The sequence below is a fragment of the Limanda limanda genome, chromosome 17 (assembly GCF_963576545.1).
Source record: "Limanda limanda chromosome 17, fLimLim1.1, whole genome shotgun sequence".
NCBI lineage: Eukaryota > Metazoa > Chordata > Actinopteri > Pleuronectiformes > Pleuronectidae > Limanda > Limanda limanda.
This window is the reverse complement of record NC_083652.1, coordinates 22047121-22073397: the sequence shown is the minus strand read 5'-3', so window position 1 is coordinate 22073397 and position 26277 is coordinate 22047121. Positions and strand designations below refer to the sequence as shown.

The window sequence follows — 26277 nt, the reverse complement described above, 5'->3', positions numbered from 1 at the left end:
AATTTAAAGCAAAAAGATAGAAAGAGGTGTTGAGGTGTTTCTTAAAACTATAACTAGTTATCAACATGTTTTTTCATACTTTTGTAAAATAATATTATCATTAATATACATTTCAACGTGTTTCCTACACGTGTATATGATTCCACACTAGTGTAGATTAATATAATTAAAATATGAATTTAAAGTCCTACATGTAAAATATGTTGTTTTACTTTTTGATCGGAAGTTGCGCAAGTTATCTTGTTGTGCTAGCTAGCTAGCATGCTAGCTGGAGCAACTCCTGAATGTTTTGAGAACAACGAACATCATCTGAAATAACGTGTTTGGTTTTTCACGATGTGTCTGAACAAACGTCCTGTAGTAAACACTGTGTCCGTCCCGGTCCATTGAGTCTGAATCCTGCTGAGCTCAGCCTGTGTGTGTCTGCGGGTCGAGCTAACGGCTAGCGGCTAAGCTAGCTGGTCAGCTGACTCCCTCACGTGACAGCCTCCGGTTCAGCCGCTGCTTCCCGGTGCTGCGGAGAGACTTCAGGAGCCCGGTTGTCCTCGGAGGACACCGTCATGTCCCCGGTAGTTCACAGTTCTCTCGGGCCGGAGGAGGATTCCTGAGCTAACGATGCTAACGATGCTAACAGCCCAGTGAGTCCGTCCAGAGAGCCGGTGAGTGGACATCTACTTTGGTTCTATAATGTTGGACTCTTTGAGAGGACATGTCTCCTGGGACTCGTGTCCGGACCGGTTCCTCTCCAGAACCCGTCTGGTGAGAGTCGGTCCTCACTTCTGATAGAACACACATGAAGTCAGGGCTTCAAGGACCCAACACAACAAGTTTGTTACTCGGTTTAAAACACAAGAGCTGTGGGAACCAGTTCATATACTGGTTCAGTCCTGTGTTAAATGTGTGTGTCTGTGTTGTGTGTTGTGGGCCGAGGCTTTTATCAGGTGCTGTCACGAGTCGTCCCTGTCCTCTCGTCTGTCTGTGTTTGTCTTAGAACAACTGGTACGAAAACACAGAGTCATGTTATTCTTCTATTCTGAGGCGAGTCACTGAGTGAGTGAAACAAAGTCACTTGGATGTTTCTCACTTCTTGTATTTGTGTTTCTTCTTTTCCTCCTCAGACGTGTGGTTCACTCCAGCAGAGGTTTTTTTTCGTCTTCACTTCCTCAAACAGCTTCCAACATGACTCCCGAGGGGAAGAAGCTGCTGAACATCATCATCCTGGGCTTCGGCTTCATGTTCATGTTCACTGCTTTTCAAACATGTGGAAACATAGAGGTGTGTTGGATCTGTTCACAGACGCACAATCCCACTCGATACAACACAACTAAACACTTTCTCTCACTTTGTCTTTACAGCAAACGGTTCTGAAGAGCTTCAACAGCACCGAGTTCCACGGGAGCGGATACACCAGGTGCATACCCCCCCCACCCTCACTCACACATTGAATTTAAGACAGACAGACAGACACACTCTTTCTGTCAAGAGGAAATACGTGAATCTCCTCTTTCAGCGAGTCTACCTGTGTTTCTAAGTTGACCTGCTGACTCGATGTGAGAGCTCAATCTGTGTCTGTCCCCAGCATGGCCATCATCTATGGAGTTTTCTCTGCGTCCAACCTCATCGCTCCGTCAGTGGTGACCATCATTGGACCACAGCTCTCCATGTTCTTCAGTGGGCTTCTGTACAGGTAAACACTGACTCGCATGTTTCCTGTCCGCACCCTGTTTCTGCTGAGTCATGCTCCTGACTCGTCCTCACGTTGTTTCCACAGCGGCTACATCGCTATGTTCATCTACCCGTACACGTGGAGCTTCTATACAGCGTCGGTGCTGGTTGGAGTAGGAGCAGCAGGTAACATCACTAGGGTTGCAAAGGGGAAACTTTCCATGGGAATATTAAGCTCGGGAATTTTGGGAATTTTGAAAAAAAAAAAAAACTATGCAAATTAAAGGCTGAGCAATAAAAACATCATTCAAAACTCTATTTTAAAGATGTATGGAATGCAGGCTGCATGTTGAGTTTCAACCCTCCACTGTGCATTCTTCCATCACATGCACAGATAACTCCCAGCATCCTTCACTCTACAGCAGGGCTACTGAGGCCTGCTGTAGAGTGCAGGACTAGTCAGGTAAGTTTCCATGATATTACTGGGGAAAATATATTAGCATGCTGATTGAGGATTGTTCATCTGTTCATCTAGCCTATTTCCATTCATTTATCCATCAATTGTAAAATATTTTTACAGACTATTCCAATTGTTTGGCTAACTATTTATATCTCTGGCATTGCATTAGTGCTTTTTACAAACTTTTTTCTCATCTTATTCTACAGAACAATGCCACGTGCACTCTCTCATGTGTGGAGACATTTCACCTCATCCAATGTAGAAGGAAAGGCTGTGTACATTTGCAAATACTGTGCAAAGACCTATGTTAAGAATGACACAACGATGCAGAAGCATATAGTCAAGTGCCCAAAGTTTCCTCAGGGCTCAAATCAGCCTATGACAAAACAAAATGTTTATATTTATGTCTGTATATGACAAGGTAAATACAGTTAGTATAAGTTACCAACAACATTCCCGTTAATTCCTGTTAATTCCCATGGAAAGTTTCCAACTTTGAATATTCCCGGAATTTTGCAACCCTAAACATCACATCATCCAACTTTTGATTTGTGAAACAAACGCTTCTCCTCTGCCTGTATGTGGATCACTGTGTTTGTTCTCTAGTGCTCTGGACGGCGCAGGGAAACGTGCTCACCATCAACTCCACTGACAACAACATCGGAAGAAACAGCGGCATATTCTGGGCTCTGCTGCAGTGCAGGTAAACTCAGGCGTTCTTATGGAGTTAAGTCCGTGAAGAAAACCGGTCAAACTCCTCCAGCCAATCATCTGTTCACACATTAACTCCATATCATTCATGTGTCTGCAGCTTGTTCTTTGGAAACCTCTACATATACTTTGCCTGGCATGGACACGTTCACATCACAGGTAGCTGCCTCACATCAACACTTACATTACTGCTCGGCACTGGTTCCCATGGTTACTTCCCATGAGAAGCTAAGTGTGACTCGTGTTTTTTGTTTCAGACAAAGACCGGCAGACGGTTTTCATCTCTCTGACGGTGATCAGCCTGGTCGGCTGCTTCCTCTTCTTTCTGATCCGGAGGCCGGACCCCGAGTCGTCCCCCCCCGAGGTCACAGAGTCGCTGCTGCAGGCCGAGTCCACAGAGACTTCCACTGACACGTAGGTTTGATATGTTGGTTTGACAGGAACAATGCATTTCAGTTACATGTCTGTAAATACGAGTAAGTCTTAAGTCTGGTAACATTATTAAACAAGCCTGAGAAAGAGCAGCACTGTTCTTCACTGGAGGAAGATCTCAGCCGAGTCTCTGGTTTGTTAGAAGAAGAGAGGCGGAGCCAAGATGCTTGTTGTCATAGACTAAGTAAAGATGGACGACCTCTTGCCCCGATCCAGGGAAAATGAAGCCAGTATATTTGATCGGCTGGCAGCACAGGTGACCTCAAAGATGCTGTAACATGATAAAGGAGGTGCCGACCTGGAACCTCGGGTCCCGACTGAAACGTTAGAAGATCCAGATCCATCACGAGCCTCCTGACTTCTTTAAAATAAGATGTCCACAAACAAAACGTAGCCTGCAAACGTCCTGGAAAATAACTCATTTAATCTAGATGCCCCCCCCCGCCCCTGAAAGGATTTATTATTTCATTGGACCAGTGAAGGACGGGACCGTTGACCTTAAACTGTAAATATTGTCCTTTCCTACATTTCTCTGGGACTCTGCTGTGATACAGTCGCCGCAGCAACCGAGTGAAGGGATGAGAGGAAAGGTGAAAAGTCTGAGAGGAAATACGAGCCTGTGAATGTTGGAGTTGTTCAAGAGAAGATCTTCCAGTTAAATCCGTGTCGGGTTCTCTGGCGTCTCATTCTGTGTTTGTGTTGTTCTTGCAGCTCACCTCACTCCGGCCTCTGCTCACAGGCTCTGGATGCTTTCAGTAAGTTTATCACATGAACCTACACTTCATAAGGTTTGATCCTTTAAACACAACCATCTCTCATGTCAACATCCACTTTGTTGTTCGCAGTTCAAGCATGTAAGATCTCTGTCACCAAAGAGATGCTGCTGCTGAGCTTCTGCATCGCATACACAGGTGAGTGGGACGAGGCGACCTGTGGAGGCGGAGCTCGATCTGAGCCGATGGTGAAACCTCTGCTCTGTCTCCATCAGGCTTGGAGCTCACGTTTTACAGCGGCGTGTACGGGACGTGTATCGGCGCCATGACGAGGTTCGGCAAAGATGCAAAGAGTCTGATTGGCATCTCTGGGATTTTCATCGGCATCGGCGAGATCTTGGGTGAGTTGTCTGAGCTGCCACTCGTCCAAACATTCCTTTAGAATGTGTCACATGTTTGTCACGTGTTTGGAGAGAGAAGGAGGAAACGAGCTGAGCAAGTTGTGTTCTCTTTCCTTCCTCTGCCTGGCAGGAGGGGGCGTGTTTGGGATGCTGAACAAGAACAACCGGTTTGGGAGGAACCCGGTGGTGCTGCTGGGACTCATCACTCACTTTGTGGCTTTCTACCTGATTTTCCTGAACATTGCCAGCGACGCTCCGCTGGCCCCGGAGGAGGGAACCGACCTGCAGGCCTTCATCACCCCGAGGTACGAGGAGCCACGTCCAGGACACAGCTCAGACCTGAGGGCGTGGACGGGTTGTTAGAGGATGAGCCCCCCGACACAGATATGGAAGTTGTTCATAGTTTGGTCCATGTCCCATCTGCAGGGGGTATATATGAACTATACTGCAACCGGCCACAAGGGGGTGTTGTGCAATAATGGTTAGGAGTGATACCATAAGATGGTGTGCCTTTAGGCGTTCAATAAATTTGGTTATCAAAATAAAATCTGAAAAAATAATATTTAAAATATTAATATTAAATCATAACTTTAGTTTGTTTAAAGTTCTCTTGGGACACCACCCTTCAAAGGAAGTGAAAAGATAGCCAATTTATTGATTAAGATCAGTCTCATTTAGATCTAGTTCAATTAGAAATCTCAATATTCACTATTAAAGATTATATAATGAGCAGTTAAGGTGTATAGAGTTCTTGACAGTGTATAGGTTGGCAAAATTCACTTTTGCACCATTAATGAAGGAACATTTTTAAAAGAAAACATTTATTATGAACATAATAAAGTATAAAAAACACAAATTACTAACAAAACGTACTAGCTAAAACAGGATGTGCATGTGAGTGTGTGTTTGTATGAATGAGGGGCTCTCAGAATGGTGGTTAACAATGAAAGTCACACCTTCCTGTGGGCTTTTAAGATGGCCCCTAATATAGCAGCCCCCCCCCCCCCCTTCTGGAGTGGGGACGTAGTTAAGTAGGTGTAGAGATATGCGTGTCTGTGAAAATGCTAATCGGATAATGGAGGAGTCTGTGTCGAGGGTAACTCTCATTAACTTTCATTTAACTTTAACACAATATCACCACATATATCAAACTTTAAAAACACCACACAGAATCAAATAAACAGTCTTGCTTCGTCTAGTATAATAATTAAGCCCAGTATGTTACCAGTCCTCAGAAAGGGAGAAAGTTGCTGTAGTTCAGTGAGCAGTTCGTCCTGACGATTGTGTGAAGTCTTCTGGCTCATGTGGTCTGTGCTTCCGCGATTCTGATGAGCTGTGATGCTCCGGGGCTGCCCGGCCCCCCCCTCGGATATGCAGGAGAGACGGCTTGTTGCCTGCTGTCCTTGGTGGTTAGATGGAAAAAGAGAGAATTGGGGGAGACCTCTTTTATAGGCCCGGTTACCTCACAGGTCATGGGGCCAGAATGACCAATAGGAGGTGATCCTGGTGGCACTTCGCACCTCTGTGTGAAGTTGCTGAAACAAAGGGACCAGCAGCACTCTGGGAGCCTGAGTTCTTTGGCTTTTAAGTAGTTCTCCTGAACAAAGAGACCATGCCTGTTTTCAGGCCTTGACTAACATGTAGGCCGAAAAGGAGGCCTGTGGTTTGCACAAAAACATTGCCCAACAGGGGGCAATCCAGATCATTTGGCTTTTCTCATGGAAGCTGTCATGTCGTCCATCTTTATTCAGAATAATTAGTTTTCATAAACTGTTCTTTAAGGAAACTTAACGTCTGTGTGTTGTGTTCAGCGTTGCCGTGGCGATGCTCTGCAGCTTCCTGCTGGGTTTGGGCGACAGCTGCTTCAACACGCAGCTGCTCAGCATCATCGGCGTCATGTTCCGCGACAACAGCGCTCCGGCCTTCGCCGTCTTCAAGTTCATCCAGGTGACTTTAGATCTGCCTGCTCATATTTTCATGTTTAGATTGCATCACATTCGTCCTCTCGTGTTGGATCCGAGTTTCATTTTTCATTGTTTCCATTTGACTAATTTCCTGTCTCGTGTTATTTCCCCCTGCAGTCCATCATGGCCGCTCTAGCCTTCTTCTACAGTAACTACCTGCTGCTGCACTGGCAGCTGCTCATCCTGGTCCTGTCGGGTTTTCTGGGCACGATTTCGTTCTTCGTGGCCGAGGGGTGGGCCGAGTCCAGCCGGCGGGCAACTGACTACGACAGCATCTGATCTGGTCCCAGTGAAGAAGAGGAGGGCACAGCAGTGATTGGCTCTGTGCAGCCGGGAGGAGGAAGGTCTTCTCACTGACACGGTTTGGTTTTCACAGATCCTCTCGATCTGTGCTGCTGGAAAACCAAACATTCCTCTTGAGCCCAACATTTATCTGAACTGAATCCAAAGACAGAGCGATTGTGTGAACTCCAGATTTATCATAAAGTTCATCCCTGGTTTTTCTTTTCTCGTATCGCAGCCTGATTCCTCTCCACTCCACACGCGGCTCAAAACACATCAGAGAGCTTCACTGTTAAACTGGTGACATCACCACTAACACACACACTCACACACTGTGGTTTATTCTGACACACAGCCACGAAAAATACACAAATTAAACTAAATACCTGTGAGGTGTTTTTAAGAATGTAAGTGTGATTGGAGAGCTGAGGTTAGTGCAAAAGAAAGTGAACTTCCTGGATTTTACTTTGTTTATCCACATTTGCTCCAAATTCTTCCTCGGTTATTTTCTCACCCTTCCACAAAAATTCACTAAAAAACCGCTTTGCCTTTTTCAGTTTGGTCCATGTCCCATCTGCTGACATGGAGGAGGCAGGGTCACGACCTGCCGGGGGGGGCGACTGAGATACTTTGGAGCTGTCATGGCGTCCATGTGGACTCGGGTTTGACTGAGCTGGTTCTCTTTAGTCACACAATGGTGTTTTTTCCTCTTTCATGGGATTTAATAAAAGTTTAAAATAGAATAATTCCTGATGCTCACATTAATATGATCCAGCTTTGATAGTCTCTCCTCCCAACGTCTGACACATTATTCTTCTTCCCTCTGAAGCTCCAGAGACACAAATACTAAGATTCAGCCGTGTAGTGTTTCTACTGTTCGTCCTTCTTTTCATCTCCTGTCACAAACATCACAGTTTCAATAGAACTTCAGCGATGTGACACCTGACGAGCAGTTTAAAGAGAAACACCCTCAGGAAACTGAATCTTTTAATAGTGTAAATCCATTTCACCTTCGCTCTTTTGTTTTGCTGGTTTTCCTGTTTGTCTGGTTCCTCATGAGACACAGAGTGCAACGTGACCTCAGTTGTGATCAGATCCAGATCGACTGTGTTCCAGGAAACCTCTGGTGTCACAAGTGGACGACTTCACTTGGTTCAGATTAAATAAACCGAGGCTGTTTGGCTCGAGCCCGAGAGACAGAAGAGTCCGTCCTCGTTTACAGTCGAACACGTTCATCTTCCTGAAGGGATTCACCAAACAAAACCTTCACTTTTATCTGTTTGTTTTATTTCACTTTGCCACAGAGCTGCTGCCGCGGCTGCAGATTCAGTCTTTTCTTTTTAATCTCCAGCGTTGTACGAACATTCCCCCCCCCACCCTCTCTCCTGTCACTCTGATGCTGAACACGGGCGAGTCCACGTGTCGTCTTGTCTCATGTTGTGGTGCAAAAAACAAATGATGCTGTAGTTTTTTTATTCTTTCTTTAAAGTGTCATGCTCTATATGACATCACATATTTTGGGTTATAGTCAAATAAAACATGAGACTTTTGGTTTGCACACGTTTTATTTTATGTCCCAAATCAAATCTCCAGGATATTAAGGGAACTGCATGTGAATTTTGAAGATGATTTTATACTTGAATGTAATAATGACCCCCCAACCTTCGCTTGCTTGTTTTTATCACCAATAAAATGTCATTTTGAACATAAATGTTGTGTTCACTGGAATAATCTGTGAAATATTTGGTTACAATAATCTGAGTTGCAGTTAAAGGGGAGGAGCCAGAGAATTTATTTGAAACCTAAATTCAAACCTTGTTTTAATTTGCTCTCCTGTGTCTGTTTGACAGTTTAATGGAAAATGATTCACACATGAAGTTTTTACTTCTGATGATTATTCTTTAAACAAATCTTAACTCATCTTTCAGCCAATAGACAAAACCTACGCTAACAGAAACAATAGATCAAATTCTATAAATATATTCAACTAACTTAAGTCAAGTTATGCTGCATGAGTAAAGATTGCACTACCCACCTTTACAGGTTGTTAAATTATAGTAAGTTATTATTTATTAATAATGTTTTGTTTCGACATTTTCTTGTTTCCTGAAGGAAGCCTAACTGGCCTCTTGTTGCCTAGCAACCGGTAACGCTGCCAACGTGGGAATCTGGGGCGTCAAAAGAAATGGTTAAATACTACATCTGGTCCATCTGTGAAAATAAAATACCTTTCTCATTGTGAATTGATCTATTAATTGACATTTTTCAATACAACAAATTAAAATGAGAGAATAAACAAATGAATAAGATAATATAAATTACTGAAGAAAGAAATGTGACATTCACATTTCTTTCTGTTAGTAAAAGAAAAACTTCACTTAAGGAAATAATTAAAACGTCAGTTTGCTGTTTTCTCTTTTGGTCTTTTGTATAAACTTTAGATTGTTGTGTTGCATTTGATCTGAGTCTGAATAATTAAAGTCTTCATGAATCTACAGCGGAACCAACACTGTGTGAGTCTCGATCCCGTGAGTCTGAATCCTGCTGAGCTCAGCCTGTGTGTGTCTGCGGGTCGAGCTAACGGCTAACGGCTAAGCTAGCTGGTCAGCTGACTCCATCACGTGACAGCCTCCGGTTCAGCCGCTGCTTCCCGGTGCTGCGGATAGACTTACTTCAGGGGCCCGGTTGTCCTCGGAGGACACAGTCATGTCCCCGGTAGTTCACAGGTCTCTCGGGCCAGAGGAGGATTCCTGAGCCACCGGCAGCTAACGATGCTAACGATGCTAACAGCCCAGTGAGTCCGTCCAGAGAGCCGGTGAGTGGACATCTACTTTGGTTCTATAATGTTGGACACTTTGAGAGACCGCAGTAAAGTGAGCCGTCATCTGGGAAGCCAGCCGCCCCCGCTGGGTTTTTTTGCGTGTCTACTTGTGGCTTTACGGTAAAACAGCATGGTTGGGTGAAACGGCCCAAAATTAAGAAAAACTTTATTTTGTTGGATTTTTTTTTTTAAATCTTCATGGCGTACCTACTCATGTAAATTATCATGTATTTGTATTGCAAATTAAAGGGCAAGACTGTAATGAATACGAATGTATTCATAATGTCACCATATTTGAGAGCTGATAAAAAATATTTCTTGAGGTTATAAATTACTTCGAGTGGATTCTTGTTCATGGTGTCTCTGACTATACTGAGATACATTTTTGTGTATTTTTACTGTAGAATAACTGAGAAAATTAAAGGGAAAATCTGTAAAAGGACGGATGTATTCATAATGTCACCATATTTGGAAACTGATTCAAAATATTCCTTAAGAGGTTATAAATTACTTCGAGTGGATTCCTGTTCTTGGTGTCTCTGACTATGCTGATACAAATTTTTGTGTATTTTTACTGTAGAATAACTGAGAAAATGAAAGGGGAAATCTGTGAAAGTGGCCCAATGCATTCCTAATGTAGCCATATATGGAAGCTTATTAAAAATATTCCTTAAGAGGTTATAAATTACTTCGAGTGGATTCTTGTTCATGGTGTCTTTGACTATACTGAGATACATTTTTGTGTATTTTTACTGTAGAAAAACTGAGAAAATTAAAAGGGAAATCTGTAAAAGGACGGATGTATTCATAATGTTACCATATTTGGAAACTGATTCAAAATATTCCTTAAGAGGTTATAAGTTACTTCGAGTGGATTCCTGTTCTTGGTGTCTCTGACTATGCTGATACACATTTTTGTGTATTTTTACTGTAGAATAACTGAGAAAATGAAAGGGGAAATCTGTGAAAGTGGCCCAATGCTGCAAGGCTATCCCAGAGGCTAGGGGAGACGAGGAGCAGGAGGTTTCTTCTAAATTTTAATGTGGACATTGCATAGTCAGAGGCATGTGTTATTTTTATGTGGACCACACCGCATCGATTCCCGTGGTGGGATTTCTTTCACATTTATATTTAGTCAGAAGATGATACTGACACAAAACGCACTTTATTTTTAATGATGATGTTTCATGAAGCGTCCACAATTGCTTGTATCACCACACCACATTGTTTGTGAAAATACAACAAAATATAAATAGTTGTATTATTATTATTTATCACTATTATAATTTGTGTTTTAAAATCACGTCTGCTGACTTTAACCAGCAGCGACAGGCGGACACGTGAAGCTTCACCCGTCCATTAGAAGCACGTTACCAACTTTACTCATAAAAACACAGCTGGAGCTTCCGCCTTGTTGTGAGGGATGTTTACATCTGACACTGCTTTGGTGTGTGCGCATTGTAATGATCACCAGCGTCAAACACAAGCACTTGGCGTGGAGCTGGTCATGCGTGTCTGTTTTTCAGAACTCCCTGTGTCTCCTATGAAGAGGAGTATCAGATTGTGAAGCCTGGTATTAAGTATATATGCGTTTTGTCTGTGCTGGGACTATCACCAGATGATCTGGGCGTTACCTTAAAGCACATCTGTTGTTATACAGCTGACAAAGCAAAGAACGAGACATTTATCTATTGTGCGATGGAAACTTCAGCGGCTCAGTGGCGTAGTGAGATCGTCATCAGGCCAGAAGTTATTAGTGCTTCGGCTCGCTGTTTCGAGTCCCGGTCAAGATTTTTGTACTATTTTCTTTTTTTTTAACCATTTAATTTATATTGAAGTCTCAACGTGATTCTGACACGGACACATGAACTCGGGAAGGGTTTTTGTAGGATTTTTATTTCAGCGAGACGTTCAGTAGATCACCGAACTTCACACACATGCGCTTTGTGAAAATGACGAATCTGCGACCAGCTCTGCAACCCACCATTAACATCTGGAAAAAGGTAAACAAATCGCCAGTTGATCTGGAACACCGGTTCCTCTCCAGAACCCGTCTGGTGAGAGTCGGTCCTCACTTCTGATAGAACACACATGAAGTCAGGGCTTCAAGGATCCAACACAACAAGTTTGTAACTCCGTTTAAAACACACAAGCTGTGGGAACCAGTTCATATACTGGTTCAGTCCTGTGTTAAATGTGTGTGTCTGTGTTGTGTGTTGTTGGCCTAAAGGCCGATATATAGTACTGCGACTGCAACTGTGGCTGGCCACGCAGTTGCTTCGACGGACTCGTTTTGGATTTTGGTTCTCCAAGGGTTGCGCGTGTTAATTCCCCGCCAGAACACTAGGCGGAGTAACATGTTTTGTCGAAAGACAAAACACACAAAGTCTGTTTATTTACATCTCCACGGCGGCTCCTCATAGCCTTTTTCTTGCGGACAAATCCGCCAGTCAGTGACAAGTTATACAAGTGGTCATAGTTTCGGATCTCTTCTGCCAAACGTTCTTCTATTTGGTCCATATTCGTTCATATAAATCTTCCGTGAATTCTGCCTGTATTATGGGGCATGAAACCGGAAACTAGACTCTGGTCAGGATGTAGAAGCTGACCAATCACAGCCTTGCGGGCTGCGTGAGGCTCGCGTCGCATTGTCGTATAGTTTGAAAAATTGGCGGACGCACGGAAGCCCCAAGAGGGGGCACGCAGGGGGCGGGTTGCGTGTCTTGCGTGCTTGCGCCTGTCTAAAATCCGACTATAAATCGGCCTTTGCCCGATCAGCAGTGTAACGCTGTCACGAGTCGTCCCTGTCCTCTCGTCTGTCTGTGTTTGTCTTAGAACAACTGGTACGAAAACACAGAGTCTTGTTATTCTTCTATTCTGAGGCGAAGCACTGAGTGAGGTAATCAAAGTTTCTTGGATGTTTCACACTTCTTGTATTTGTGTTTCTTCTTTTCCTCCTCAGACGTGTGGTTCACTCCAGCAGAGTTTTTTTTTGTCTTCACTTCCTCAAACAGCTTCCAACATGACTCCCGAGGGGAAGAAGCTGCTGAACATCATCATCCTGGGCTTCGGCTTCATGTTCATGTTCACTGCTTTTACAACATGTGGAAACATAGAGGTGCGTTGGATCTGTTCACAGACGCACAATCCCACTCGATACAACACAACTAAACACTTTCTCTCACTTTGTCTTTACAGCAAACAGTTCTGAAGAGCTTCAACAGCACCGAGTTCCACGGGAGCGGATACACCAGGTGCATACATTGAACTGTCTCCATCATAAAGTTCTCCACAGACGAGGCCATGGGATTCTGTAATTGTTGCTGTAGGAATATTTGTTTGCAGCAATAATCATAAACAGTTATTGTCTGTTTGTGTAAAACACAAACAGACAATAACTGTCTCTCACTTACAATAAATCCTCTTTTCCACTGGTCAAATATATGGAGGACCATACATGACTTAAGTATAAATAAATAAACAAATGTATAAATAAATACAGAAATGAATAAAAAAGGAGATAGACATAATAATAGAGAAATAAATAAATAAATAAGTTAATAACAAAAGAAATGTCTAAATAAATGTCTTAAATATATTTCTACATTTATTTATTCCCTCATTTCTGTGTTCTTATGCGAATGACAAAGGCGGGAAATCGCAGTCATGCAGGATTGGTCACAGGAGTGTAATGATCCAGCCCTTCTACTTCTGCCTTTCAATGCTGACTGGTGTTGACCAATCCCGCTCGAGACTGAGTTTGGGACCTCCTACCTAATTTACATAAGAACACTTAAATGTTGAATTAAATAAATAAAAGTTGGAATAAATGTGGGAATAAGTTTAACACATTGATTCATTTACTTCTGTATTTATGTCCACATTTATTCATTTATTTCTTTATCTGTTTCCACATTTATGTATTCCCTCATTTCTGTGTACTTATGCTAATGAGAAAGGCGGGCCTAACCGCAGTCTCGAGCTGGATTGGTCAACTGAGCTACACACACGCACACACAGGCCCCGGGGCTCCGCCCCTCACAGGGGCACAGAGCTGTTTCCTCCTCCTCTGCTCTCTCCTTGTGCTCAGTAGAACACGAGACGTGACGCTCACAGTCAGGAATACTGACACCCTAATCATCCCAATAAAAAATATCCTGAACTAACCCTCTGAACTTGAACTAGTTAATTTTAAGAGTGAACCGGCTCAACACTGCAAACAGCTACTGGACACCAGTCAGCATTGAAGGGCTGGATCATTACACTCCTGTGACCAATCCTGCATGAGACTGCGGTTAGGCCCGCCTTTCTCATTAGCATAAGCACTAGGGTTGGGTACCGAGAACCGGTTCCAATATGAAACCGGTTCCAATACAACCGGTACCTACCCGGACCGAAATGCAACGGAGATTTCGGTGCTTCATTTCGGCCCGCGTGCGTCAGGGCTCCCGTGCAGGTGGGGGGAAGGGGAGGATCTCTCGCTGGCCACCCCCCCCCCCGCCGGGCGCATTTCCTCCGTGGCGGTGCGCCACGACCAGCTCCGGGTCCGCTTGGAAAGAGTCAGGGCGGGAGGAGCGAAGACCACGCCGAGAAATGTTTCATAAAAGCGTCTGCATTTGGGGGGGCGAAGGCGGGGGGCCGAAGCCCCCCTGCGACAGCCCCCGCCGCGGAGACACGGGGGTCTCCGAGTGATGGAAAAGCGACCCTCAGTCTTCATTTGGCTCAGGCACCGAAGTCAGAGTCATGAGTCAGAGTGTGTGTGTTTTGTATTTATTTTTATTTATTTAAGTGTTGGGGAAGGCCCAGTGATCTGACTTAGAACAAAGAGTCGTAAAACTTGAGACTTGCCTAGGGAGACCCCTCACATGAAAATCCAGCATGGAGCTCTTATCTCCATGTGGCAACAGATCACTTCCTGGGTCCCCCACTGTAAACCGCCCCTTGGGGCCAAATTCTGATTGTTAATTGGCCGGGGGCCACACTGACCCCTGACCCCTCCTCCCAGGGGGGGAGTCACCTGGAACATGACTTAAAAAGGCTGAGCTCCCAGAAACCTCTCTCTTTTTCACTCCAGCACTGACGTTCCAGTTAGGCCTCCTCCGGTCTGACCCAAGGTTCCAGTCGCTAAAGGAGGCGACTAACACTCTCTTTTCCTCTGATGCTGACGTCGCCACTAGACCCCCCCCCCCGGGGGTCTTCCTAGTCGACCCAGTAAGCTAATGGAGGCGATAAGACGTTTGTTTTATTCATTTCAATTCATTTCATTCATTTATTCTTTTATCTTAGTTGACGTTTTATTTTGAAAGGACATTTTCCTGTTTTATCCTGAAAAGACCAGACAGGAATCTCACTCGCGAGACGAGTGAGACACGGACTTTACTTTTATTCTTTTCCCAACACGATCTACAACAGCTACAAGCAGCCGCACGTTCCTGTGAGTGAGCACGAGCTCCGCTGCTGCAGAAGAAGACGAAACCTCATCTCGCCAGGGAGCATGACGGATCGGCTCCGGCCCAGCTGCGGTGCTCACGAGAGCCCGCCTGAGAGACTTCAAGCGATTCACTGAACCTCCGGGAGATTCGCGCCAACGCGCATGCACCCCACGAAACCATGGTTACAGTAAGAGAGGCTTATGTTGTCTGGGCAGATGTTAGTTTTAATACGTAGCGTATTGATTTAATACTTGAGTGTATTTTGTTGATGGAACCTCCGTGTTCCATTGTTTTAGCCGGCCACTACTCCGAGCCAGCCACTTCCGGTTTCCGGTTTGATGGCAATGTTTTGTGTTGCAGTGAATAGGGCCGCGAGAAGCGCCTCCGCCCGCACTGTTAACGTCTGTGTGAGTCTCGATGATTTCACCGATCAGAACCTCGGCCCACAACGTTCGCTTGAGGGCTGAGGGGTGAATCACTGTTAATCTATCTCTGGCGTATTTTTAAGAGTTCGTTCTCTTCCCTCTCTCTCTCTCTCTCTCCTTCTAAACCGACCTATACACACTTCCGATCTGTATTTAGAATACAGTTCATGTAACATAGTTAAATCTATATTCAGAGAGGCTGAACACATCTGGAAACCATTCGGCCCCCCAAAGCTAAGCAGAGATAAGAATTCTCTTTGTCTGAAATTTCCTTTGTGTTATTCATCTGGCGACCACCATTGTGAGTTCAGGCCACATGGTCATTAACATATTCTCCATTTTGGATAACGTTAAGTGAAACCACCATTTTGAGTCTATTATTGCCACGCCTTCTCCCCTCTCTCCTCCCATCCTGGCTCTAAATTCATAACGGCTCCGCCATCTTGTTTTGTAGTCAATCCGCCATTTTGAGAGTTTTTAGGCCTTGATTCCACGAATCATGATCGGCCGCCATCTTAGATGTGACTGCGTCATCGCCACGCCCCCTTCCTTTTCTCTCTCTCTCTCGCTCTCTCACACACACACCCACACACACACAGACACTTTGATAGACACAGACAGATACACACACACAGAGACACCTAGATGGACTAGAGGTTACATGCGTGTTCTAAATTGTGATAAGCTGCTGTTGTTATCTTTGAAATATGGGAGTTTGTTAAAATGATAAATCATTAAATAACACTAACTTTATTTCACATACACACACATAGACGCACATACACAGAGAGACACTTTGACACAGACACACACACACAGAGACAGACATACATAGGTAGACCGCAGGTTTTACATGTATTTTCTGAATTGTGATAAGTGCTGCTGCTGTGTTTATCTTTGAAATATTGGAGCTTGTTAATATGATGAATCATTGAATAACATTATAACTTTATTTCCCCTTTTTAATAAATACTTTTGTAATTAAAGTATCTGTAGTCTGTGATTATTTGTGCATAAGTGTGTGAATACAGCTGGATTATGATTGCCTGTGCTCGAACTTAGAAGCCTTCACTGTTTATTAAGTAATCGTTAATATTAAAATATTGACATTATTAATTTGACATTTATCATTATGAGACTGATATTTATAGCTTGATTCCGTTGGTCCCTGTAACCAGGGTGGTGCCCCCCTTTCTCAAATATTAATATAGATAGTATTATTCTTAAATTGATAATTTTATTGTTTTTGACTAATTATTTTCATTATTCTTGGTTGATAACCTTATCATTGTTAATTGATAGCTTGTACTTTCTAATTGATAATTCCTATTTTCTCATTAGTGGTTTTATTGTTATTTGATTACTGATCATCTTCAATTAATAATTTAATTATTTTTTGATAGATAATTTTTATTATTTTAATAATCATATTTCATGATTATTAATAATTAGCCAACGTCAAGTCTACTCCTATTGCACAACATAAGTATAGTGTAAACTTTTGTTAACAGTTCGTATGTTATTCATAGTTTTAAGTTATAAAGGGTTTTGTATTTATTTATATTTATAATCTGCTTTAAACAGTTAATATATTTGGCAATAAAAAAAGCCTTTCTTAGTCAAGCATCGTTTTGTGCACTTTTTTGAAAAAAGTATCGGTTCAGGCACCGTTTAGGCACCGGTATCGTTTTAAAAGTATCGGTTAGGAACCGGTATCGGATAAAAACCAAACGATACCCATCCCTAATAAGCACACAGAAATGAGGGAATAAATAAATGTGGAAATATATTTAGGACATTTATTTAGACATTCTGTTGTTAGTAATGTATTTATTTATTTATTTATTTCTGTATTCATTTATGTATTTCCTTTTTTTTGTTATTTATATATTTCTGTATTTATTTATACATTTATCTATTTATACTTAAGTCATGTATGGTCCTCTATACATATAATCTACTCACACCAGCTGACATCTGATTAATCATAATTCACTCCCGGGTCAAATCTGAAGTGAGACATCGTTTGTGACGTTGAACATGACCGACAGGGGAAAGACAGACAGGGGAAGACAGACAGACAGACAGACAGACAGACAGTGGGAAGACGGATAGACAGGGGGAATACGGACAGGGGAATATAGACAAAGAGGGGGAAGACAGACGGACACACTCCTTCTGTCAAGAGGAAAGACGTGAATCTCCTCTTTCAGCGAGTTTGTCTGTGTTTCTAAGTTGACGTGCTGACTCGATGTGAGAGCTCAATCTGTGTCTGTTCCCAGCATGGCCATCATCTATGGAGTTTTCTCTGCGTCCAACCTCGTCGCTCCGTCAGTGGTGACCATCATCGGACCACAGCTCTCCATGTTCTTCAGTGGTCTTCTGTACAGGTCAACACTGACTCGCATGTTTCCTGTCTGCACCTGTTTCTGCTGAGTCAGGCTCTTGACTCGTCCTCACGTTGTTTCCACAGCGGCTACATCGCTATGTTCATCTACCCGTACACGTGGAGCTTCTACACAGCGTCCGTGCTGGTTGGAGTAGGAGCAGCAGGTAACATCACACCATCCAACATTTGATTTGTGAAACGATTCTCCTCTGCCTGTATGTGGATCAGTGTGTTTGTTCTCTAGTGCTCTGGACGGCGCAGGGTAACGTGCTCACCATCAACTCCACTGACAACAACATGGGAAGAAACAGCGGCATATTCTGGGCTCTGCTGCAGTGCAAGTAAACTCAGGAGTTCTTATCGATTTAAAACCGGTCAAACTCCTCAGGCCAATCACTGAGGCCCAGGAACCCCCAACACAGAAGTAACATGGACACGCTGTTTTTATTTGATGGGTCCTTTCCTCATAAAAAAAAAGCTGCTCTTCAGTTTAAATTCAATAATGAGTCAGAAGAACAACAATTAAAATATAGTAGAAAAGTGAGAACAGTTATTAGAAACCCACGTGTAGAAACACTCATGATGTGGTGAGGTCCCTCTGGGTCATCTGTTCACACACTCAACTCCATATCATTCATGTGTCTGCAGCATGTTTTTTGGAAACCTCTACATATACTTTGCCTGGCATGGACACGTTCACATCACAGGTAGCTGCCTCACATCAACACTTTACATTACTGCTCGGCACTGGTTCCCATGGTTACCTCCCATGAGAAGCTAAGTGTGACTCGTGTTTTTTGTCTCAGACAAAGACCGGCAGACGGTTTTCATCTCTCTGACCGTGATCAGCCTGGTCGGCTGCTTCTTCTTCTTTCTGATCCGGAGGCCGGACCCCGAGTCGTCCACCCCCGAGGTCACGGAGTTGCTGCTGCAGGCCGAGTCCACAGAGAGCTCCACTGACACGTAGGTTTGATATGTTGGTTTGACAGGAACGATGCATTTCAGTTACATGTCTGTGAATACGAGTAAGTCTTAAGTCTGGTAACATTATTAAACAAGCCTGAGAAAGAGCAGCACTGTTCTTCACTGGAGGAAGATCTCAGCCGATTCTCTGGTTTGTTAGAAGAAGAGAGGCGGAGCCAAGATGCTTGTTGTTGTTGTGCAATAATGGTTAGGAGTGATACCATAAGATGGTGTGCCGTTAGGCGTTCAATAAATTTGGTTATCAAAATAAAATATAAAAACATTAATGTTTAAAATATTAATATTAAATCATAACTTGAGTTGATTTAAAGTTCTCTCTGGGCACCACCCTTCACAGAAGGGAAAAGATAGCCAATTTATTGATTAAGATCAGTCTCATTTAGATCTAGTTCAATTAGAAATCTCAATATTTACTATTAAAGATTATATAATGAACAGTTAAGGTGTATAGAGTTCTTGACAGTGTAGATGTTGGCAAAATTCACTTATTCAACATTAATGAAGGAACATTTTTAAAAGAAAACATTTATTGTGAACATAATAAAGTATAAAAACACAAATTACTAACAAAACGTATTAGCTAAACCAAGATGTGCATGTGAGTGTGTGTTTGTATGAATGAGGGTCTCTCAAAATGGTCGTTGACCATGAAAGTCACACCTTCCTGTGGGCTTTTAAGATGGCCCCTAAGATAGCAGCCCCCCCCTCCTTCTGGAGTGGGGACGTAGCTAAGTAGGTGTAGAGATATGCGTGTCTGTGAAAATGCTAATCAGATAATGGAGGAGTCTGTGTCGAGGGTAACTCACATTAACTTTCATTTAACTTTAACGCAATATCACTACATATATCAAACTTTAAAAACACCACACAGATTCAAATAAACAGTCTTGCTTCGTCTAGTATAATAATTAAGCCCAGTATGTTACCAGTCCTCAGAAAGGGAGAAAGTTGCTGTAGTTCAGTGAGCAGTTCGTCCTGACGATTGTGTGAAGTCTTCTGGCTCATGTGGTCTGTGCTTCCGCGGTTGAGCTGTGCAGTTCAGTTGCTTTGTTTGAAGATCTTACCTACAGGACATTGCGTCGCTGCAAGGAGTTTGGAAGAGCTTGAAGGGCGAGGAGATTTCCTTGAGAAGGTGAGCTGGAAGCTCGACCTTTGCGCTCCTCTTGTAGATTTGGATGCGAAGAGAAGATGCCAGGCAGGAGCAGCCAGGTCCCCGCTAGGCGATGCAGGAGAGGAGAGGCTGGACAGCCTGCTGTCCTTGAAGAGTTGAGGAGAAGAAAGCTGGAGCAGCCTTCCGCCCTCCGAGGGATTGGAGAAAGAGGAAGAATTGGGGTAGACCTTGGTCTTTTATAGGCCCAGTGACCCCCAGGTCATGTGGCCAGATTGACCAATTGGAGTTGACTTTTGTTGCCTTTAACACCTATGTGTGAAGATGTCCAGAACAGAAGGAACCTGTTGCCCCCTGCGAGACTTAGTTCCTTGACTGTCTCTGAACAATGGAACCTGTGGCATCTTGGGAGATAGAGTTCACTCCAGCACATGTGGCATGTTTGTTTCAAGCTTTGACCACACACATAGGCCGAAAGGAGGTCTGTGATTTGCACAAAGACATTTCCCAATATTGTCATAGACTAAATAAAGATGGACGACCTCTTGCCCAGATTCAGGGAGAATGAAGCCAGTATATTAGATAGGCCAGCAGCACAGGTGACCTCAAAGATGCTGTTACATGATAGAGGAGGTGCCGACCTGGAACCCCGGGTCAGGACTGAAACGTTAGATGATCCAGATCCATCAGGAGCCTCCTGACATCTTTAAAATAAGATGTCCACAAACAAAACGTAGTCTGTAAACGTCTGGGGAAATAAATCATTTAAAGCCAGATGGAGCCTCCAGTCCCCCCCCAGCCCCTGAAACGATTTATCATTTTATCGGACCAGTAAAGGACAGGACAGTCGAACTTTAACTGTAAATATTGTCCTTTCCTACATTTCTCTTGGACTCTGCTGTGATACAGTCGCTGCAGCAGCCGAGTGAAGGGATGAGAGGAAAGGTGTTAGAAAATGGTTTCGAAGGAAACACAGGCCTCTTTTTCGGCCTACATGTTAGTCAAGGCCTGAAAACAAGCATGGTCTCTTTGTTTAGGAGAACAACGAAAAAGCCAAAGAACTCAGGCTCCCAGAGTGCTGCATACTCCCTTTGTTTCAGCAACTTCACACAGAGGTGCGAAGTGCCACCAGGATCACCTCCTATCGGTCATTCTGGCCCCATGACCCGTGAGGTAACCGGGCCTATAAAAGAACAAGGTCTCCCCCAATTCTCTCTCTTCTCCACCGACAAACCGATGAGGCAGACAGCCACCCTTCTCTCCTGCAACACCAAGGAGAGGGCCGGGCTGATCCAGCAAATCTTCTCTTCTCTTCCCAACAACCGGAGGTCAGAGGTCTAGCTTCCAGCTCACCTTCTCAAGGAAACCTGTGTTATTGTGGTTACAAGTTAAATCAAAGTTAATGTAAGTTACGCTCTACACAGACTCTGCCATTATCTGATTAGCATTTTCACAGACACGCATATCACTACCTACTTAGCTACGTTCCCTGACCAGAAGAAAGGGGAGTGGGTCGCTCTCTTAGGGGCTATCTTAAAAGCCCACAGGAAGGTGTGACTTTTTTGTGTTTTTATACTTTATTATGTTCATAATAAATGTTTTCTATTAAAAATGTCCTTTATTAATGTTGCATAAGTGAATTTTGCCAACCTCTACACTGTCAAGAACTCTGTACACCTTCACTGCTCATTATATAATCTTTAATAGTAAATATTGAGATTTCTATTTGAACTAGATCTAAATGAGACTGATCATAATCAATAAATTGGCTATCTTTTCCCTTCTGTGAAGGGTGGTGCCCCGAGATAACTTTAAATCAACTCAAGTTATGATTTAATATTAATATTTTAAATGTTAATGTTTTATATTTTATTTTGATAACCAAATTTATTGAACGCCTAAAGGCACACCATCTTATGGTATCACTCCTAACCATTATTGCACAACAAAGGTGAAAAGTCTGAGAGAAAATACGAGCCTGTGAATGTTGGAGTTGTTCAAGAGAAGATCTTCCAGTTAGATTCGTGTCGGGTTCTCTGGCGGCTCATTCTGTGTTTGTGTTGTTCTTGCAGCTCACCTCACTCCGGCCTCTGCTCACAGGCTCTTGATGCTTTCAGTAAGTTTATCACATGAACCTGCACTTCATGAGGTTTGATCCTTTTAACACAACCATCTCTCATGTCAACATCCACTTTGTTGTTCGCAGTTCAAGCGTGTAAGATCTTTGTCACCAAAGAGATGCTGCTGCTGAGCTTCACCATCGCATACACAGGTGAGTGGGAAGAGGCGTCCTGTGGAGGCGGAGCTCGAACTGAACCGATGGTGAAACCTCTGCTCTGTCTCCATCAGGCTTGGAGCTCACGTTTTACAGCGGCGTGTACGGGACGTGTATCGGCGCCATGACGAGGTTCGGCAAAGATGCAAAGAGTCTGATTGGCATCTCTGGGATTTTCATCGGCATCGGCGAGATCTTGGGTGAGTTGTCTGAGCTGCCACTCGTCCAAACATTCCTTTAGAATGTGTCACATGTTTGTCACGTGTTTGGAGAGAGAAGGAGGAAACGAGCTGAGCAAGTTGTGTTCTCTTTCCTTCCTCTGCCTGGCAGGAGGGGGCGTGTTTGGGATGCTGAACAAGAGCAACCGGTTTGGAAGTAGCCCGGTGGTGCTGCTGGGACTCATCACTCACTTTGTGGCTTTCTACCTGATTTTCCTGAACATTGCCAGCGATGCTCCGCTGGCCCCGGAGGAGGGAACCGACCTGCAGGCCTTCATCACCCCGAGGTACGAGGAGCCACGTCCAGGACACAGCTCAGACCTGAGGGCGTGGACGGGTTGTTAGAGGATGAGCCCCCCGACACAGATATGGAAATTGTTCATAGTTTGGTCCATGTCCCATCTGCAGGGGGTATTTATGACCTATACTGCAGCCGGCCACAAGGGGGCGATCCAGATGATTTGGCTTTTCTCATGGGAGCTGTCATGCCGTCGATCTTTATTCAGAATAATTGGTTTTCATAAACTGTTCTTTAAAGAAACTTAACATCTGTGTGTTGTGTTCAGCGTCGCCGTGGCGATGCTCTGCAGCTTCCTGCTGGGTTTGGGCGACAGCTGCTTCAACACGCAGCTGCTCAGCATCATCGGCGTCACGTTCCGCGACAACAGCGCTCCGGCCTTCGCCGTCTTCAATTTCATCAAGGTTACTGCCTGCTCATATTTTCATGTTTAGATTGCATCACATTCGTCCTCTCATGTTGGATCCGAGTTTCATTCTTCATTGTTTCCATTTGACTCATTTCCTGTCTCGTGTTATTTCCCCCTGCAGTCCATCATGGCCGCTCTAGCCTTCTTCTACAGTAACTACCTGCTGCTGCACTGGCAGCTGCTCATCCTGGTCCTGTCGGGTTTTCTGGGCACGATTTCGTTCTTCGTGGCCGAGGGGTGGGCCGAGTCCAGCCGGCGGGCAACTGACTACGACAGCATCTGGTCTGCTCCCAGTGAAGAAGAGGAGGGCACAGCAGTGATTGGCTCTGTGCAGCCGGGAGGAGGAAGGTCTCCTCACTGACACGGTTTGGTTTTCACAGATCCTCTCGATCTGTGCTGCTGGAAAACCAAACATTCCTCTTGAGCCCAGCATTTATCTGAACTGAATCCAAAGACAGAGCGATTGTGTGAACTCCAGATTTATCATCAAGTTTCATCCCTGGTTTTTCTTTTCTCGTATCTCAGCCTGATTCCTCTTGACTCCACACGCGTCTCAAAACACATCAGAGAGCTTCACTGTTAAACTGGTGACATCACCACTAACACACACACACACACACTGTGGTTTATTCTGACACACGGCCACGAAAAATACTCAAATTAAACTAAATACCTGTGAGGTGTTTTTAAGAATGTAAGTGTGATTGGAGAGCCGAGGTTAGTGCAAAAGAAAGTGAACTTCCTGGATTTGACCTTGTTTATCCACATCTGCTCCAAATTCTTCCTCGGTTATTTTCTCACCCTTCCACAAAAATTCACTAAAAAAACACTTTACCTTTTTCAGTTTGGTCCATGTTCCATCTGCTGACATGGAGGAGGCAGGGTCACGACCTGCCGGGGGGGCGAATGAGATACTGAGCTGTCATGGCGTCCATGTGGACTCGGGTTTGACTGAGCTGGTTCTCTTTAGTCACACAATGGTGTTTATTCCTAGCCTGATTGCCAGAAAAAACTTAGCCCCGCCCACAACATTTGTTGTTCGGGAAGTTCGGTCTGGAGTCGCTCCGTTGGGGAGAAACTATGCTCGTACAGAAGCTGTACGGACCAATCAGATCGTCAGGGCGGGCTTTATACGATGATTGACAGATGATCTACAGTGACGTAGTCAACCACGTCAGCAAAGAGCGCTGCCTGCCGCTGGAGAGCTGAGACATATTTAGACATATATAGTGTTTATATCTATGAGCTGAGATGTGTCGATGCTGCCATCGAGTCTGTTTCAGAGACATCGACAGCGCATTCATTTTGAAAGAGGAACAGAGGAACGCGATCAAGGCATTTGTAGATCGAACAGATGTTTTTGCCGTCCTCCTACGGGATTCATAAAAAGTTTAATGTATCAGCTGGCCCCGATGCTGCAGCCACACAAGCAGTCATATAAATAAAAAGAGAGTGGGGGGGGGGGATGCGCTACGCTCCTCAGCACATATGAGACAAAAGACACACATGTTGGGACGCTGTTAATGTTGGAGCAACAAGGAAGTGTATGCTCGCTGGCTCCTGCAGAGCCATGACAGCGGAGCTCTGCAGCGCAGCTGGTGGATCAGCAGCTCCGTAGATTTCTGGTAGCGACGGATCTCTCTCAGAGCCTCGGCCCCGGGACCGGGAAGGTCCCGGGTCCCGGTTGCGGTCCCGGGCCGGTAGCGAGGCTCTGAGAGAGATCCGTAGCGGTCTTCTTCACGCCGCCGGCGGCCGGGGCTCTCACGAGCAGCCCTGGTCTCCAGCTGCTTCCTGGGGGCTTTGCCTCCGGTGGAGATACGAGCGACATTTGCAGCATTTCCATTGATTTATTTATAGAGTGAACAAACTCGTGAAACAGACAACTGACAACTATGCGTCGCTTGACATACGTCACATACTACGTTGCTCTGATTGGTTGTAGGTCTATCCAATTGAGCGAAGAGGCATTTTGTTTCCTGGTTCCGTTGAAACACGCCCCATAATCACAGCCCAATGGAGCGGTCTCAGACTCATATTCTGACTAGAATAATGAGTCTGACATCGTCAGGCTAGTTTTTTCCTCTTTCATGGGATTAAATAAAAGTTAAAAATAGAATAATTCCTGATCCTCACATACACATGGTCCAGGTTTGAAAGTCTCTCCTCCGAACGTCTGACACATTATTCTTCTTCCCTCTGAAGCTCCAGAGACACAAACACTAAGATTCGGCCGTGTAGTATTTCTACTAGTGGTGGGGGAAAAAATCGATTCTGTTCAGTATCGCGATATTTTGCGCCCGCGACACTATCGATACTGTAGCACAAAGTATTGCAATTTTTTTTTTTTTTTTTTTTTTTTACAACTTTATATGTAACAGCCCCTGGCTGGCAAAGCATGACGAGGAGAGTTTCAGAGTTTAAAAGATACCTAGTGTGTCTGTGGAAAGGATGTTCTCCACTGCAGGAGATATAGTAACAGCCCAGAGGAACTTTAACATCTGAGCATGTTGACCAACTCCTTTTTCTGAACAAAAATGCCAATATTCCCAAATGAATTTAACATTCATCCAACTGGACTGGACTCTAGTAGTACTCATCTGTTTATTTTTCTCAATTTGATTGAAGCTCTAGGTTACTCTTATTTATATGATAATTCTCAGGTTTATGTTACTCTATTATGTCTGCTTTATGTTACTGTATTGTATTAAAATAATTGTAAGTTATGTGCTGTGAGCTCAGTGTTCATGTGAGAGGTCTCCTATTCAGAAAATAATTACAAAGGTCCTGTGTCCTGAATGTTCAAGGACAAAGTTTTTGCACTTCAGTTAATGTGTAGAAGACAATGTTGTTCACAGAATTAAATGTGACATTTGAAGTGAGTTGAGCAGTCTTATTTTCCTCATTTTTTGTAATGCCTTTGAATAATATGGGGGACATGAACCGCAATATATCGCAGAATCGAATCGCAATACTTGCAAAATCGCAATACTATTGAATCGTGGCCCAAATATCGCAATACTATTGAATCGTCACATTTTTGCCAATTCCCACCCCTAGTTTCTACCGTTCGTCCTTCTTTTCATCTCCTGTCACAAACATCACAGTTTCAATAGAACTTCAGCGATGTGACACCTGACGAGCAGTTTAGAGAGAAACACCCTCAGGAAACTGAATCTTTTAATAGTGTAAATTAGGGGTGCAACGATTAGTCGACAAAAATCGATGACAAAAATAGTCGGCGGCGAATTTACTCGTCGATGAATCGTTGGTTACGTCATAGCGCGTGTTTC

The 26277-nt window shown here is 44.0% G+C and overlaps 2 protein-coding genes across 2 annotated transcripts; both read left to right on the top strand.

Moving 5' to 3' along the window:
- Window positions 1-246: 246 nt before the first annotated feature.
- Window positions 247-8339, top strand: mfsd11 (major facilitator superfamily domain containing 11). Its single transcript, XM_061089363.1, has 14 exons — window positions 247-659; window positions 1119-1275; window positions 1356-1411; window positions 1580-1687; window positions 1772-1851; window positions 2732-2828; window positions 2937-2995; window positions 3094-3250; window positions 3980-4023; window positions 4114-4179; window positions 4257-4382; window positions 4513-4687; window positions 6194-6329; window positions 6464-8339. Exons 2-14 carry the CDS (start codon window positions 1180-1182, stop codon window positions 6623-6625), a joined length of 1362 nt encoding a protein of 453 aa, XP_060945346.1. The 5' UTR covers window positions 247-659; window positions 1119-1179; the 3' UTR covers window positions 6626-8339.
- A 969-nt stretch (window positions 8340-9308) lies between these two features.
- Window positions 9309-24404, top strand: LOC133022544 (UNC93-like protein MFSD11). The gene is made up of 14 exons (XM_061089362.1): window positions 9309-9443; window positions 12412-12567; window positions 12648-12703; window positions 17589-17696; window positions 17780-17859; window positions 17940-18036; window positions 18344-18402; window positions 18502-18658; window positions 21860-21903; window positions 21994-22059; window positions 22137-22262; window positions 22393-22567; window positions 22847-22982; window positions 23109-24404. Exons 2-14 carry the CDS (start codon window positions 12472-12474, stop codon window positions 23346-23348), a joined length of 1440 nt encoding a protein of 479 aa, XP_060945345.1. The 5' UTR covers window positions 9309-9443; window positions 12412-12471; the 3' UTR covers window positions 23349-24404.
- Window positions 24405-26277: the final 1873 nt, after the last annotated feature.